The sequence below is a fragment of the Gopherus evgoodei genome, chromosome 15 (genome assembly GCF_007399415.2).
Source record: "Gopherus evgoodei ecotype Sinaloan lineage chromosome 15, rGopEvg1_v1.p, whole genome shotgun sequence".
NCBI classification, from domain to species: domain Eukaryota; kingdom Metazoa; phylum Chordata; order Testudines; family Testudinidae; genus Gopherus; species Gopherus evgoodei.
The window spans coordinates 21,132,666-21,149,333 of NC_044336.1; the positions used below are offsets into that span (position 1 = coordinate 21,132,666).

Consider the following 16,668-nt stretch of genomic DNA (forward strand, 5'->3'; position numbering starts at 1 on the left):
CAGAGAATGTCATCCACTTTCATGCGTATACACAATCATTGGGCATTCAAGGGGAGAAAATGGAGATCATACAATGACGTTTAAACAGGCAAATAGCTTTACAAAGATATACAAAAATTATTGCCATTATTATTATTATTATTATTATGCAGACGCAGGAAACAGTCTGACTTTACAGATGTGACCTACATAAGTTACAGTAACCTCTTGGCAAGCCCTAGCCAAACACACCCAGATGGCAGCTCCCCTCTTACATATCCCCACATACACCCACAGCTGAGGGAGCATCTCCTCTCTGTGCAACACCCTTCACGTTCACACTATAACTCAGGCTGAGGGTACTTCCCCATATCTCTATCCCACACTGAGCCCAGGAGAGCACCCCTACCTTCACAGGCCTGAAGCAATTCTCTCTCTCGCACAGACACCCCCTCCCCCCAAGGGGTGCACTGCCTTGGTGCCCAGATCCCCCCACTCTTTTATACCCATCTCCTACACAGCCAGAGGCACAGCCTGAGCAACTATCCCAGAGCTGAGGAGGAGACAGCTCCTCAGTCACTACCCCAGCTGTCACCAGCTTGACAGAGCCCCAGGGAGCTGGGTGCCAGCTTGGACAGGGCTCCCAAAACTGGGGCGGGCGAGCACACAGCCTGAGCAGGGAAGCGCTCCCTCAACCAGCGCAGGGGGATACATGAGCTAATTCGCCCATCTCAGCCCTGGGGGTGGGGAGCCGGGGGCAAGTCCGCGCTCTCTATGCCCGGGTGGGGCGAGGGATGTCGGGGGGCAGCTCCCCCCTCCCAGCCCCGGGGGTGGAGGTGTGGGGGGAACTCCCCCGGTGCCCCCGCTCACAGCGCGACTGACTGATAAACATGGGGCTCCCCCCGCCCTGTGCCGCCATCCCCGGGCCCTGGGGGAGGCGGAGGCTGAGCCCGGGGCCGCCGCTCACTTACTCTGGGCCCCGGCGGCAGCAGCACCAGCAACGCGCCCAGGCTGAGGAGGCAGCGGCGGAGCAGGGCCCGGTGCGGGGGGCGCCCGCCCCGCTCCATGGTTCTGCACCGGGGGCTCAGCGGCGCCCGGCCGGCTCGGCGGCTCCCTGGCTGCGCCGCGGTGCAGCGTGTCCGGCCCCCGGGCTCCGCGAGGCGGAGCCGGGCCGGGGAAGGCCGCCGACGTCACCCCGGCAAAGGAGGTGGAGCAGACTGGGAGGGAGCCTGGCACGGCTCGGGAGGAGCCCGGGCATACAGGGGCCATGCCCGCGGGCTGAGCCAGCGCCTACACGGGGAAGCGCCCCCCAGCCCCTAGCTGCAGACGGTGTCAAGTATCAGAGCGGTAGCCGTGTTAGTGTGGATCTGTCAAAGCAGCAAAGAATCCTGTGGCACCTTATAGACTAACAGACGTTTTGGAGCATGAGCTTTCATGGGTGAATACCACTTCATCAGATGCATGCATATGACGAAGTGGGTATTCACCCAGGAAAGCTCATGCTCCAAAACGTCTGTTAGTCTATAAGGTGCCACAGGACTCTTTGCTGCTCTAGCTGCAGACGGGGACACAGTTTTATTGCGCCCGGGCGTACACGGACGATTCCCCCTGAACCCGATGCAGAGAGACAGCCACAGTTCTGCACTCGCTTTCTCATTAGCCTTGCAGCTCCCAGGAATGCTGCTCTCCGTAATGGGAGCTGCAAAGCTAGCGCCAAGTGCATTTAAAACTCTTTGACTGTTTGGGTGGCGGGGTGCACTGATCTAAACTGCAACTTTTCATATTAAAACAGACTGGCTCAGTACGAGTTTGAATTTCACATGTGAGAAAACAGTCTGCCAAAAATATGGACTATGGAAAGATTAAAATATGGAAACTTTGCAAAAAATAAGCAAATACACTGGAATCAACATTGTACAATATCTATGAAAAACAGCATGTTTAGAAAGTGTTTTATGTTTAATGAAAAGAAAACTCTTTTCTCTGGGCACAGTTAAAATACATTTTGAAATGATCAACTCCCACAAAAGAGAAATTAGGATGACATCAAATTCGGGAGTGGAGGTACAGCTCCAGCTTTTATCTACTTTACTAGTTTCCATTGTACACAGTAACTGTCTCCCTCTGCTGGGCAAAACAGATCCTAGGCATTACAAATGTTTTAGATCACAGGTAATGTATGATCTTAACATGTACAGCTGCTGATGGAGATTAGCAAAAGCAAGTGGAAAACGACCTTACTGTTTTTCCTACTTATTTAGGTGTGCATAGTGCTTTAAACACATACAATAAACAAAAATGAGGTCACACCGCTTAGTATTCACATAGAAGCCCGATTATAGAAATTATGCACAGAGAAGGGCTGGACTTCTACATAAGACAGATAACATGCAATGGCAACTAACCACAGAGATGAGGACAGTTCACAGGAAATAAGGGGAAAGGGAAAACTCCTCTTTGGTATCATTTATCAATGAAACAGATTTTTGAATCAAGTATCAGAGGGGTGCCACAGGATTCTTTGCTGCTTTTACAGAATTTTGAATGGTCACTGTAATTACTGTACAGTTCAATATTTGAGATTTATGCATCTCTTCATTTAGTTGTCATAACCCTGAAATCCATGCCTATTAAAAAGCATGTTTCCCAGGGTCTCAGAATTGGTGTTTTTTTAACACAAGGCAGGCAGGATGAATGCTTCTGTTGTGTGTGTGGGGGGTGCTGGGGGAATCAAGAGAGCAATGGTCAGTGGCTTTGGAGCTGGTTAATCTAAGGGAGCTCTAACACCTACTAGTCCCAGGTGGGCTGGATGGTACCTGGTCTGACTCAGCCAGGCTTGGCCCAGCATGGTACAACTAAGTGCAGCTATGTTCAACCCACCACCATGCTTCCGACCCAAGGCCCTGCCGCTGAGCCCATCGCAGCCCCTTTGACCCAGGCCTCCTTCAAAACAGGACCGTTAGCCCCGGTGCTCTGGGGCGCGCCACCTAGATGCGCCTGGTGCCCGACCCCGACCAACCGGCCCCGGGAGGTGCAGTTTGACTCTAACTAGCCTAATAAACCCATCATCATCATCACCATCATCGCCCCACCCCTTCTCGCGGTCCAAACTGCGCGAGACCCAGCCGCTGACATCAAACTGTCGTGTGTCCCGTGACTTACATTTTATTGGTTGCTGATGAGAAGGGGCGGTGCTTGTTGAGGGCCCGAACTATAAATACCGGTGAGCGGATTTATTCCGCCTTTCTCTCTGCCTAGAGAGCAGGCAGAGTGTTGGAGGTGAGCGGGGGGGCCCGGCCCGGCCCGGCCCGGCCCGGCCCGGCCCGGCGTTCCATTGGCTGGGAGGGGCCGCATGGCTGGGCGCGGGCCGCTTGCTCTGGCGTTGGGGAGGGAAGCGGCGGCTCTACGGGTGGAGTGTCCCACCCGCTCCGACAGTGGGGAGGGGGGGGTGGCTGCTCTGGCGCGGGGGGCTGGGGTGTCCCACCCGCTCTGACAGTGGGGAGAGGGTTTTGGGGGGCGGTTGGGGTGTCCTGCCGGCGGGGGAAGGCAGCCCCCTTGGGGATGTCTGTCCCACTGGTGCCGGCTGCCGTGATGATTCTCCTTACACGTGTTAGACTTCTGATCCTGATGAAGTGAAGCCGAATCTGAGCCCCCGGCGCCTGGGCGGGATATGGCCCTGCCGCCCCCCCACCCCCCGGCTGCGGGTTGATCCCGGCCCAGCGCCAGGGAGTCAGGGCCGTGTACTCGGGCTGTGATCCTAATAGGGCTCCTGTTCCCTGCAGGCATGACAGGAGCTGGCCTGGGACCTATGCCATGGGGACCTGCTGCAATCACTGGAGAGCGCCTACCCGCTGCTGCTGACCCATTGCCAGCTGCTTTTCTTTTTGTAAAGGGTGGGGAGAATGGTTAATAAAACATCAGAAAAAAACTGTGAAAACTTTATTTCCTTATTGTGCTTTCTTGCACTGTCTTTGAACTGGTGAAGTGTCTGGCTGATGGCTTCACTGGCTGAGCAACAGTGCCACAGGAAAAAACTTGTTCATAACTGGTGCTGCTGAGTTAAAATCTGAGTGGCTCTTTTAAGATCAAGTAACAATGTTATTATTGCACCTTGTGAATTTAATTATGGTCATCAATTAAGATTTAAGCCCTCCCCTTCCTGAATGAAATTTCCCTTGACTTCTGAGAGACATGCCTGTCTGATCAAAATTAATATGATCACTACACACTTGCTAGACTTTTTCATAGTGTGTCCTTAAGACCTTGGCACACCCTTTGTAAATTACCTCTTCCTGTGATGGAATAAAGGTAGTATTAGGTATACCATACTTGGAGCTTGGTGATTTATAATATACAATTTTGCATTATGTATAAGGGGGTAGATTAGAATAGTTTGCAGCAAGGTAGTCCCCCTCTGATGCCCAAACATGTCCTGTCCTTGCTTACTGTACAATTGGTGCAGTGAGGGAGGAAGAGCTAGCTTAAGGGTGGTGCTCTCCCTGCAACATGGCCCCTGAACTGTCCTCTGTGCCCTTATGTAAATTCCCAGGAGGGAATTCCCCCAAGCAATAAAAACAGGGTAAATAGCTAAACACTGGGTGAAAAGTGAAATGCACTCATGCTGGCAGGATCTAAAGTGTCCTAAGGCTATAATAGGACAACTGAACAGAGCTGTTGCACAATGGAATAAGATGCAGTTGACACTACACAGGAAGTGGATAGGGAAATAATTTTGTCTCCCATACATAAATTGGGTTGTTGCCCAATTCTATAGTAGCTTTAAAATCTATGTATAGAGTTTTTCCCAAGTTTGACTTCACTGTTTTTCTGCAATGTAGACCACACACAGGAAAGAAAGTTGTGTAAACAGTATTTGAACCACACTGTTGAGCAGAGCCTAGTGATTGTAACTATTAAGGTTCTTCCTTGGCAGTTCTAAGGCATCTTTCAAGGGTAGTGGCCATCTTATCGCTCATGATCAGTGAGTTTGTCCTTCCACCTCTGGTAAGGCATACTGACTTAAAGAGGAAGACTTGGCAGCAGCTAGAATTGTGCTTAGGACTAGACAAAGGGATACCTTTCAGAGAGGAGCCATTTTTTGTCTTTGACCAATATTTTGAGAGCCACATCACATGTAAAGCTTAAAGTTAGAATTTATCAACTAATGATTGAACATAGTTACTACTACTCACCAATACTTTTAATGTGACTTCTGCTGTTTGAATTTGACTATGAATAGGAGGGAGCTATGTTGTGTGTGGTTGCAGCCAATATATATGTGCACACACCATCTGTATGGCCCTCCAGATGGGCTACAGCTGTGCTCTGAGTGCACTGCAAGTGGGCCATGGATTGTGAACCACTGGATTAAGGAATCCTAGGACCTCCCATACCAAATCAGACTAGTGGCCCTTCTAAATCCAGTTTCCTAATTGTAGCCTGTACCCTGTTTCAAGAAATGCTGAAGTGGCCAATTGGGATAATGTCTTATGGTTTAAAAGAAGATTTACCATTTTCCTCATCTAATGCACCTAAAATATTCTTTATCCATATACATCCTTTTAAATTACATCTACAGCCTCTACAGTTGGAATACTTTTACATAAACTTCCTACTGGAACTAAATGAACCCATTTATCCATTACAGTGGCTTAGAATTCAAAACTGATTTTTAAGCTTTTATTTTCAAAGTCAGAATATTTGTTTTAAATCCCTTATCCCAAAGCATCAGTCTCCATAGCCTCATAGTGCAGCTTGAATTGAACATACAATGAAAATGAACTCCTGGAGAAATTGTATGAGTGGGGAACAACATGAAAGTGGCTTCCCAAATATGTCTTTTGAAAACTTGGGTGTCTGGCACAAACTCAAACTACTGGTCAAACAAAATTATGCAGAAATAACTTACAAGCTATGTAATCTGTCTGACATGGGATAACTTTATTTCAGAAAACAAAGCAAGCCAATTGTAGTTACCCACATAGTTTGATTAGGAAGTGCAATACGACAATTGTGTAACAAATCTGGATATCTTTACACATTAGTGCATCTAGTCCTCTGACATAATTCAGTTATTGCACACACAAATCTCATAGAAGACCTGCGTACAAGACATGCAGACTTCATGAAAGGCAAATAATGCCTATATAGTAATGAGCGCAGTATCAGAACAGTATACACAAACTGGAATGGTCACAGGAGTTTAGGTAACAAATATAACCTGCTAATATTGCAATTAAAAGTAACCAAAAATAGGTGTTCAAATATAGACTTATTTTTAAATATATTAAATGCTAATTTTATGATGTTTCAGGCAAGGTGCTCTTTAAAAAAAATCTTCACTATGATAACTTCATTTAGAGATGGTAAATCATCAAAAGTTAAACAAGGTAATTCTGATTTACAACAAATGGGACTGAACACAAATATACAAAGTTCTTAATTTACATTTCAAAAGAAAAAAGTATGCTATTCAAAGGGGAGCTACAAAACTCACCTTTGTAAACTAAAACATTGACACAAATACATGAACAGTTGGCAACACTGAGAAAAGAGTCACGTTGAATATCAGATATGTAGTGTTAAACAGTTATTGATTTAATGCATACATTTAATCTTGAATCTCCATACAGGATAGAAATAAAAAGGCAGGTTTTTTTTCATAGTTTTGGCCATTTATTAAAAACAGTCCTTAAATCTGTCATAACCAGCTTGCGATCAGCCTGAACAACTTCAAATGCTTGAATTCCTATTTCACATACAAAACTGAGAAAAACACATGGGTGTCAAAATCTGCCTTCAGTTATAGCTACAAATCCTCACACACATCCGGTGATTTGAAGTCACTGTGTATGCATGGCTGTCACACAATTTAGTCCCATGCTTTGCATATAAACACTGGTGTCACAGGAAAACAGCAACAGAAACTCCTATGAGAATCTCACAGTTTATTTCATTGTATAAGAGACTCCATACACAAGTAGGATAACTATTTCTGGTCAGTATGTGCAGTTTTAGACATTTTCATGTGTGCTCATATCTTTAAACATTCAGAATTAATCACAAACCATGGTGATTGTACCTCACTATGAGGCAGGCTTGCTATGGTTTGGTCTCATGGCTTTGCCTAATGCTTTCTTAATCACAATAACTCCACCAATTCCCACCTTCACTGATATTTGAGTGTGTGTGTTTTATGGCTACTTGCTTCCCAAAAAAGCACTAACTTTGTATGAAAAAAATAAGTTAATATGTATACTCCACATAAATGGATTCACAATATTACCTATACATCCAATTTACATTCTTTTCTCCTGAAAGCATTTCATATTTCAATTGCTTGACACAAGCTATTGACTGCAGAAGTGAAAGAACATAAAAAAGTTCATTCTACACCTCCAACTGCCTGAGAGAGAAAAATAGGCTTCCAGTTGTATACATTTGTTCCTGCCAGAGGATTTGGCATGCAGGTCCTTTACTGCAAAAGAACCACCCTTCAATGCAGCAGCATGATGTATGAACACAAACTGGCCACAATTTGTGTCATCAAGCTCCTTGATCTATTACAATTAGATTTTCTTTTTTTTTTTCCCCTTCAGAACAGGTCACCTTAGCCTCAGTTAAAATCCTGACAGTAGCCATTACAACATAAATCAACCTATAAATGGAATGAAACTTTGTATAAGTGCAGTAAGCAGGAACAATAACCGGGCATGTTGAGCACAAAGAAATGGTTATAGGCAGTCCTCTTTAAAAAGGTGTGGCACAAGTTAAGGACAAAACTACTGCACGGTTTAAAAACCCATGAAAATAAATTTCTTAATACTATACACTGAAAATCTTCACATTTCATGGTTGATCAGCAGTCTCTGTGACTGGATCTTTTGAAGGGCACGTAGATGAGCGGGGATCCATGGCTGAGTGCATTAGAGGAATATAAACATCATCCATGTTTGGCATGACAAAAATTTTCTGTGAAATGAAAGCAAAATTAAATGCAACTTGGTTTAATATGTCATTCAACATTTTTGGATTTCTGATTAGCATAATTCAAAAGTAAGTAGCATACTTAAAATCAATTTCAGTTTCCCTGGGTTGGCCAGAATTTGATGCAATTTCTATATGCAAACTCTGCAGTGCCTACTAGCCACAACAGTTTGACTAATGTGACACTGCACCCCAAATTCTTCACAGTGATTATTATATGATTATAGCATAATTATGGTGTATTTTATGCAAGACGAGTCATGTGAGGGGTCATTGGAAAAGTTATGATTTGCCAAAAATGATTATCCTATTTGTATGCATGTATCATCTTTGTATCTAAAGTTAGAAATATTGATTATGTATCTGTATTTCAATTGTGCTTACTCTGGGTGACACTCACAACTAGCCTTTTTGGTACACCAATTAAGAAGCCAGACCGTGCTGACGGTCCATCAGCAAAAGACAATGGATCCTGGAAGAACTTAACCTTCCTGTGAACATTCCAGACAGTCTGTAAATAATGGCTGCTAAGATATATGGATATGTGACCAGCCACATGATTCTGGACTCCATCTAGGGATGCCAGTACTTTTTCACAAACCAGTCTGAGAACCAAGTTTTGAAACAAAGGGTTCCTGCCATATGCTAAAGCTATACAAGGCAGGGAGTGACATCATCAGTTGTTCTTCACTCCCCACACAGAAAGATTCCCAGAAACACCTGAGGAACAAGGACTGAACTGGGGGAAGTGCTCGACCCAGGCTAAAGGGATTTCTAGCCTGTATATGAAGACCCGAGAAACCCAAGCTGTAAAGCTAATGCAGTTTGTGCCTTAAGAATCTACAAGTCTGCCTGTATCAGTTAGATTGGATATGAACAGCAGAGTCTCATCCTATCTAGTATATAAAGCTTAGGTTACATTTTTGTTTATTTGCTAGGTAATCTGCTGTGATCTGTTTGCCATCACTTATAATCACTAAAATCTCTTTTGTAGTTAATACATTTATTTTATGTTTTAATCTAAACCAGTGAGTTAGCTCAGAGAGGCTGTTGCATATTCCTCTCCACATGGGGGAGGGCAGGGAGGAGACAGGCGAGGATAGCAAACTATGAGCTTACGCTATACAGCGCAAGATGGTATAATTTTGGGTTTATACTCCAGAGGTGGTGCATGCCTGGAGAGTTGAGTTACCTTGGCTTTTGCCTTTCTACTGCTGGTTCGTGCAGTGGCTAGTCAAAGAGCCTGCATGTAACTGCCGCTGTGTGTGTCCTCCGTACCTATGTGTATGCTGGTGGAAGTGTACGACTGAGAGCAGGTCTGCAGTTTGTCACAGCTGCACACTGTGTGGGAGAGCCCAGGCTGGTGGGTCAGAGGGCTCAGCAGTACCCCAGTTCCAGGTGGCACCTTGGGGGGAACCCATCACAGTATAAGCCACATAACTGAAGATGAAACATTAGGAAGTGCTGAGATTCCTGCACATTTCACTCAACTCAATAAAGAGCTACAGGGAAGTGCCTGTTTCCACCACCCCCAGCATATGTCTCATTGTAGTTCCCTTCAAGCAGAATTCAAGGTGGCAATTTCGATCTAGCCAGTCTGCTTGATAGGTTTGCCTCATAGTCAAGAGACCCCACTCTTTCGATCCTCCTGGAAATTTATTTAAGTTAGGGTGATCAGTTGGCCAGATTTTCAGCAGTGCTCAGCACTAGCAGCTCTCACAGAACAGGAGAACGGTTGGATGCTGACCACTTTGCAAACTGAAAATCTGTACTTCTCTTATGTCTGCACTAGGAATTAAGGGAACAATTTTGAACTGTAACCTCTGTTAGTTAAATGAAAAATGTCTTTAAAGTTATTAAAGAAAACATACCTGAAACTCCTGTTCCAGTTTCTTTTCTATCCAGTCAGTCACATGAACCAAAGTCACTTCTCTCTCACCGAGCTTTGGCCGAGCTTTTAACTCTAGATAGGGAGGTCTTCGGAAACCGTACCTCAAAAGTGCACACACACACAAAGAGGAGAGAGTTTTTTTTATTGTAACTATCTCTTGAAGGAAATGCTTGAAAATATTAACTGTAAATGGAATTCAAATTTTGACAATAGCACCTGTCACCACTCTAGTTTATAAATATTAATTCCTATTGCATCTTTCAAAATACATTCCAGCTGAGTGTCTAAGCTTTTCTTGTTCTTCTCAAACTATTTTGCATATGAAATGCTCTGCAGTTTGCAGAGGAAGGTTCTACAGATACTAGAGCTTCTGACGTGATGGCACACACATTTTGTAGCAAAACATTTCAAAGATGCTGGGCAAGAGAAGAAAGAATCACACTGATTTTTATTTTATTTTAAGCATTGTCAAATAGCTGCAAAGATATAAAAGTACCCAGTGTCTTTTATAATGGAAATTAGTATCACAAGTGAAAAATGACAGTTAAAAATTCAATTTCTATTTTGCTTTACTACACTTACCATATTCTGTCAGTAGGCGGTGGTGGAATGTTAACTGTTAATGTTCCTTTACACTCTTGTACTTCAACAGTTAAGAGCAGTGGAGTATTGGAGACCTCTTCAATCTTCTTTTTAATGAACTCAGTTTCTGTTGCTTTCTGGAAATATTTTGACTTGGTAATTTTATCCACAATCCTCATGATCTTACTTGTCCGATGTCCTCCAACATACCTTCATATGTAGAATAAGAAAAATACATAATCAAAATGATGCTCCCAGAAATTATCTAGTTTTCCTAAAAATGTGTCTCTCTGCATGCTCCATGAAGGAACAGCACAGCAGGAGCTATAGGCTGTAACAACAATGATCTGACACTAAAAGCTTTGGAATAAAATGAAAAATGTAGGCTGAATGCCAGGGAAAAAGTGTGTGGTGGAAGCCTCAGCAGCTGAGAAATGTAAAGCAAGGCATGCTAAAAGCACTCCTCCGAAAGAATTCTTTTATACATACGCTGGGATTTTCAAGGGGATCTAATAGAATTAGATGCCTAGCTCCTTTAGAACCCTCAAAATCTCAGTGATAGTGTAGGATTGTTCCCTAAACTATCTGGAATAGACTAGGCCAGATTTTCAGCGGTATTCAGGTGCCTACTGGAGTTGTCAAAACAGAGCCTAAGTGCCTAACTATTTTAATTTCAATGGAAGTTAGGTGCCCAGATGCTTTTGAAAATCCTAGTAGATGCCTAAACACCTTTGAAAATCTGGCCCTAGGTGACTTAAGAGGTCTTTTCCATCTTGACTGCCCAAACAACTTACAGTTTTTTCCTGGGTGTCTCACATAGGGTCAAATAGATGGGGCCCCAATTCTATTTGCAGCCTTTGGGCAGTACGGCAACACAAAAAAGCTACAATTTCTATGACTATCACCAATTTTATTTGCTAAATTATTTATAGATTTTCTGTGAAGTCATGTTGATTTGCAAGGTCTTTAATAAAAGTCCTAAACACAGATTCACACTGATGTGTCCAGGCAATGCCTGTCAGAGTCTGCACCCAGCACAAATACTGTGCTGGTTACAAGTGACTAGAGGCTCTTCTATCCAGTCCAAGTGCACCTCCTTTCCAGATGCCACTAAAAGCATAACAATTATAAACATAACAACATAAAACTGATGTATCTCCATTAATTTCAATACCCTGATTTATACTAACTGTGGATCTAGCCCAAACAGAAATAGAGTTATCCATTCGTTGGATACTATGGTGGCAATGGTCCAAACTCTCAAAGGCATGAAAGAGAGTTAGGTGGCCAAGCAGAATTTCATTCTACAGTTACATAAAAGTACAGATCACATGTAATTAACATTGCCAAAAGAATAAAAAGGGAAAACAAAATTATTTGTAAAAATATAAAAGATATATTACATATAAATAATTCTGACAGACCACCATATACAAATTAAATAGATTTGCCTGTTAAACACACACTTTGGGGAACTACTGCACAGTCAAGCTACTCTAAAAGCCAACGAAGAGAAAATAAGTGACAGTGATCAAGAGAAACTATGACTCAAATCCTATGCACTTAAGCATCAAGTTTAGAAATTCCTAAACTCTAAAGGCATAGGTTCAAATCCTAACAAAGGTGACCTAGTCTTTCAGCCTCTCAAGGTATTTAAGACAGCTGTGGTTTTAGTTGGTGGTTTAAGCACAATGCTAGGAGTTCTATTCCTGGCTCTGCCACTGAGTGAGTCATCTTAGGCATAGGCCTTGTCTACACTGCAGGTGAAATTCAATCTAAGCTACACAATTTGAGTTATGTGAATAGTGTAACTCAAATCGACGTAGCTTAGACCTACTTACCACAAGGTCCACATTACACAAAATCAACGGGAGATGCTTTCCTGTCAACTCCCGCAACTCTTCTCAATCCAGTGGAGTACAGGAGTCGATAGGAGAGTGATCTGCAGTCAATTTAGCAGGTCTTCACTAGACCTGCTAAATTGCCCGCCGATGCATCGCTTGTCGATCCCTCGTTAAGTGCAGACAATCCCACTGAAACTTTAAAGTAACTTGGCGAAGTCACCACATCTGTAACATGAATAGGGACATTTAGTTGTCTTTAAAATCTGCAGATAAGTTCCAGAAGTATCAGATGATATAAACTGAGTACTGTGCAGTTCACTCTGCAGAGATCTTTTGCACAATACATTAGAAACTAAGCTCCTATCTTTTCTGCTATGATAACTTGCAAGAGCAGCTATTTGTTTTGGTCAATATTTCCCTTTCTTCCTTTATTGTGTAGTATGCTACCTGACTGCCCCCCTCCATTCCAGAAGCAGCTGCTTTTCAGGTGTGCTATTGGATGGACATACATACACATAAGCGATGCCCTTTCCCATGACAAGTACTATAGTGGAACAGAACATGAAAGGTTGTCATAATCCTTCAGCTGGCAAAACACGTTTAAAAAAAACAACAACAGGCAAATGTCTCACCCTTCTGCACCAAGAGTCAGCTGCTTCTCTCCTCCCATCACCTCAGGAGCATCATCCTCCTCTGAAGACCCAGCACTAGAAGACTCCTCATCACTGTCTGCAAGGCAATATGCCCTTGGCCTGAAACTGAAAGAGACAGAGAACAATTTCCATATGAAAGTTGACATTAACACCCATTCACTGTGGGTAGCTCTTTTGGTGCCTTATATATTTATACTGAACTGTCTGTAATCCCTTCCACTCCCTTTCCTTAACTATCCAAAAAGATAAAGTCAAACAAACAAACAAATAAATAAATGCACACTGAGATTGGTTGCAGAATCTTGGAATTAAATATACATGACTATTTACACAGAAGCCTGTTTTTCTTCAGTAAAGCTGAATCTTGCATGAAATGAGAGGGTATTGTACGGCAAGACAGAGAACAGAATGGCTATTTTGCATGCCACCTAACGGAATGGAAGATGGCTTGAAATATGTTTGCAGACACATTCTTTTTAATGTTAGTTGCTTTCCAAAAGGTTTGAACAAAATGAAAAATGTCAAAAGTTTTTAAAAACAAACAAACCGAAACATGAGTTTTAAAATGCTGAGATGAGAATATGCAGCTGTATCTTGTGCTGAACAAGTGGATTTATATTGAATGCCAACATAGGACTCTATTCAACACAAATTTTGACTAAGGGTTCCAGGATGGGAAGTTTTAGTTTTTATTTTGGAGATAACAAAAGCATACTGTGCCATGCCAGGTATGGTGTTTATGTTTCACATATGTACACAAACTATTATCCCTGGTCACTACCAAGGTCACATGGGTCCTTTGCATCTATTTACCATAATTGTTGTGGGATGCCAGATTTAGAAACGATGTGTAAAGTGGTGTAAATTACAAACTGGTAGGTGCATGTACAGGAGGCTACCTGATTTTAAGAGAATCCGAGTGAAATCTACATGCTGAAGGACCAGATGGTGGTTTAACTCTCTCCCTCCTGTTGGCTGCTTTTCTTCCTATACTTCATCTCTTCTGGCCCCTACCTGGGTAAGTTGTACAAATTCAGGCTCTCTTACAGCACATACACCCAACTTATGGTGTGTAACACCCAACTTATGGTGTGTAACTTATAGCATCTTACGTATTCTTTTTTAATTGAAATCTGTGCAAAGCAATGTGTTGTGCACACTGTTGGTACTTAAGATATTCAACCTCTCATTTTAGGTGAGAAAGTCTATGATCATTAGTTATGAAGACAATACCTCCTCTAGAAACTCAGATCTTAGTGCAGTGGTTCTCAAACTTTTGTACTGGTGACCCTCTCACATAGCACACCTTTGAGTGCGACTCCCCCTTATAAATATATAAAAAGTGTTTTTAATTTAACACCATTATAAATGCTGGAGGCAAAGCATGGTTTGGGGTGGAGGCTGACAGCTCACGACCCCCCACATAACAACCTCGTGACCCCCTGAGGGGTCCCGACCCCCAGTTTGAGAACCCCTGCCTTAGTGGGCGTTAGACTAAATGGGAATTTCAAGGGACACTGGGCTTGATTCTCCATTGGCCTCTAAATAATGTATTCATGCACATTCAAAATTGCATGAATATAAGTGATTACACAAGGTGCAGGGCACTGGAGAATCAGATCTCAAGGCTCTGTCTACATCAAGGAAACTTGCAGTGTTGTAATTGGTGTGGTTACATTAGTAATTTGTATCATTGCAGCTACAGTTGATGTAGCTACATGGGTATACATTTCCCTAATGCAAGTTTAAAAGGGAAGGGTAAGAAAGGAATTTTGCTGCTGGGCAAGAAGAAAAATGATTCTAGGTACTAAAATTCCTTTAAAAAGTATTTTGTAGAATTCCCTCCATCTCACCCTAGCTGGGGACACAATCTCCAATTGGTCTCTTTGTGGCACACATTTCCCGCCCTATGGGGAAATGGTTCTGCAGGCTGGTCAAGTTGTAGCTCCATTGTGCCAGTGAGGCACAGGAATCTGGTCAGTTACCTGGTGTATATGGCAGTAGTGTAATTTCTGCTGAAGAGAGTCCATCATGGATTAAGAGGAACAGAGGTAGTGGAGCAAAGAGGTTACTCACTTTGTACAATAACTGCAGTTCAAGATGTATCCCCCAATGGGTGCTCCGCTTCGCATGCTCATGGGCCTCCTAAGCCTTTGATCAGAGATTTTCAGTTATAAGCATCCATTTGGTCCATGCTTGCACCCTATGCCTCCTTGTGGAAGGTAACAAGGCTATACAGAGATACGCAGGCAAACTGCATTCATTTACTTATTCATTCAAAAACATCCCCTATGGAACAGTCTGAAGCAGAGGGGAAGGAGAGTGGGTACTGGAGCACCCATGGGGGACACATCTCAAAGAGCCAGTTACTGCACCAAGTGAGTAACCTCCCCCCCATGGGTGCTCCATTTCAGATGGCTTCCAAGCAGTATCCCCAGATGGAGGATGGAGTTTTGAACTGAGTCCAGAATTGAAGACAGTACTGCAGAACCAAGTACCACATCAGATCTGACAGCATGGATCAGGGCACAATGTTTCCAAAATGTATGTATTGAAGCCTGTGTAGTGGCCTACATATGTCAGATACTGGTACATTCTTCAGTAATGCCGGAGACACTGCCTGAGATCTGGTTGATTGTGCTATCACCCTTTTGGGGTGAGGAGGAATGTCCACAGCATTGTAAGTGATAATACATCCCAATATCCATCTCAATAGTTTCTGACTAGAGACTGAGAACTCCAGGGATCTACCTACAAAGGAAATGAAGAGCCTCGGTGACTTCCTAAATTTCTTGGTTTCCTTCTATCATCCATGATACATACATAGGATTCTTGTAGAGAACTGTGTGGCTTCAGGGAAAACCCTGACAGATGAATGAATTAAGGTGGAACTCCGACAGAACCTTTGGTAAGAATTTAGGGTGTGGGCATGAAGAGACCTGGTCTATAAAAAACACCATAAAGGGACAATCTGCTGTCAAGCCCCCAATCTTCCTGATCCTACTGGTCTAGGTGATAGTTACTAAAACGACCATCTTAACAGACAAATGCAACAGAAAACAGGTTGTCATTGGTTTGAATGGAGGTCTCATAAGGTAACTGAATACCAAGTTGAGATCCCAGGTCGGGGTAGTGTCCCTAATCTGCAGATAGAGATTCTCCAAACCTTTAATAAACCTGGATGATACCAGATGTGCAAATATGGAGTATCCTTCCATTGGAGGATGAAAGGCTGATACTGTGGCTAAATCGACCTTAACTGAACTAACATACAACCCCGATTTTTTTAGATCCAACAAATAATCCAGGAAGACTGAAAGCTGCACCAAATCAGGCAGAAGGCAGCGACACCACCACCAGTGGAAGAATCTCTTCCATTTCTGCACATAAACAGTGTGGGTTGATCTCCTTCTACTATTCAGTTGCACTTCTGTAGAGCAGGAGGATTCTAACTACATGAACCAACAAGAAGCTATGGCCTGAGGCGGAGAACCACTAGGTTGGGATGAAGCACGTGACCTGCATGTTGTGACAGGAGAAGAAGATTGGTCAGGACCCTGAACAAAGGTTGGACACATAGGTGAAGCAGGTAATGGTACCACTACTCTCACTCTTTATGTAAATTAACTATACTGACCACTACACAAAATATTAGAAAAGCCAAAGCATGCTCAAGGCAGACATGCTAGGGTTCTACGTGAAGCCAAGGTGGTTGAGAACAAACTAAGGACCA

General features: G+C 43.3%; 2 protein-coding genes, 1 long non-coding RNA gene and 2 other non-coding genes across 14 annotated transcripts in view; 3 read left to right on the forward strand and 2 right to left on the reverse strand.

Annotated features, from left to right (window-relative positions):
• The window catches only part of ERN1 (endoplasmic reticulum to nucleus signaling 1), a 60,039-nt gene extending 58,992 nt beyond the window's left edge, over window positions 1-1,047 (reverse strand). Inside the window, exon 1 of the mRNA XM_030533977.1 lies at window positions 951-1,047. Coding sequence (XP_030389837.1) covers window positions 951-1,046 — 96 coding nt within the window. The 5' untranslated portion in view covers window position 1,047. The remainder of the gene's footprint in view (window positions 1-950) is intronic.
• A 2,108-nt stretch (window positions 1,048-3,155) lies between these two features.
• LOC115635755 lies at window positions 3,156-6,073 on the forward strand. The gene is made up of 2 exons (XR_003996680.1): window positions 3,156-3,258; window positions 3,762-6,073. It is a non-coding gene; the product is annotated as an uncharacterized LOC115635755 (long non-coding RNA).
• On the forward strand, window positions 3,565-3,629 carry LOC115635830. The gene has a single exon (XR_003996706.1). It is a non-coding gene; the product is annotated as a small nucleolar RNA SNORD104 (small nucleolar RNA).
• LOC115635831 lies at window positions 3,940-4,077 on the forward strand. Its single transcript, XR_003996707.1, has one exon. It is a non-coding gene; the product is annotated as a small nucleolar RNA SNORA50 (small nucleolar RNA).
• A 1,498-nt stretch (window positions 6,074-7,571) lies between the features above and the next one.
• Window positions 7,572-16,668, reverse strand: part of TEX2 (testis expressed 2) — a 128,132-nt gene continuing 119,035 nt past the window's right edge. For 8 of the 10 annotated variants that reach the window (XM_030534906.1, XM_030534910.1, XM_030534911.1 and 5 more), the window contains 4 exons: window positions 12,915-13,040; window positions 10,439-10,648; window positions 9,837-9,957; window positions 7,572-7,950 (listed from right to left, as the gene is read on the reverse strand). In XM_030534906.1, the coding sequence (XP_030390766.1) occupies window positions 7,828-7,950; window positions 9,837-9,957; window positions 10,439-10,648; window positions 12,915-13,040 (580 nt within the window). In that variant the 3' untranslated portion in view covers window positions 7,572-7,827. Of the gene's footprint in view, window positions 7,951-9,836; window positions 9,958-10,438; window positions 10,649-12,914; window positions 13,041-16,668 lie in introns of those variants that run through there. The other 2 variants (XM_030534905.1, XM_030534915.1) reach the window with 2 other exon arrangements.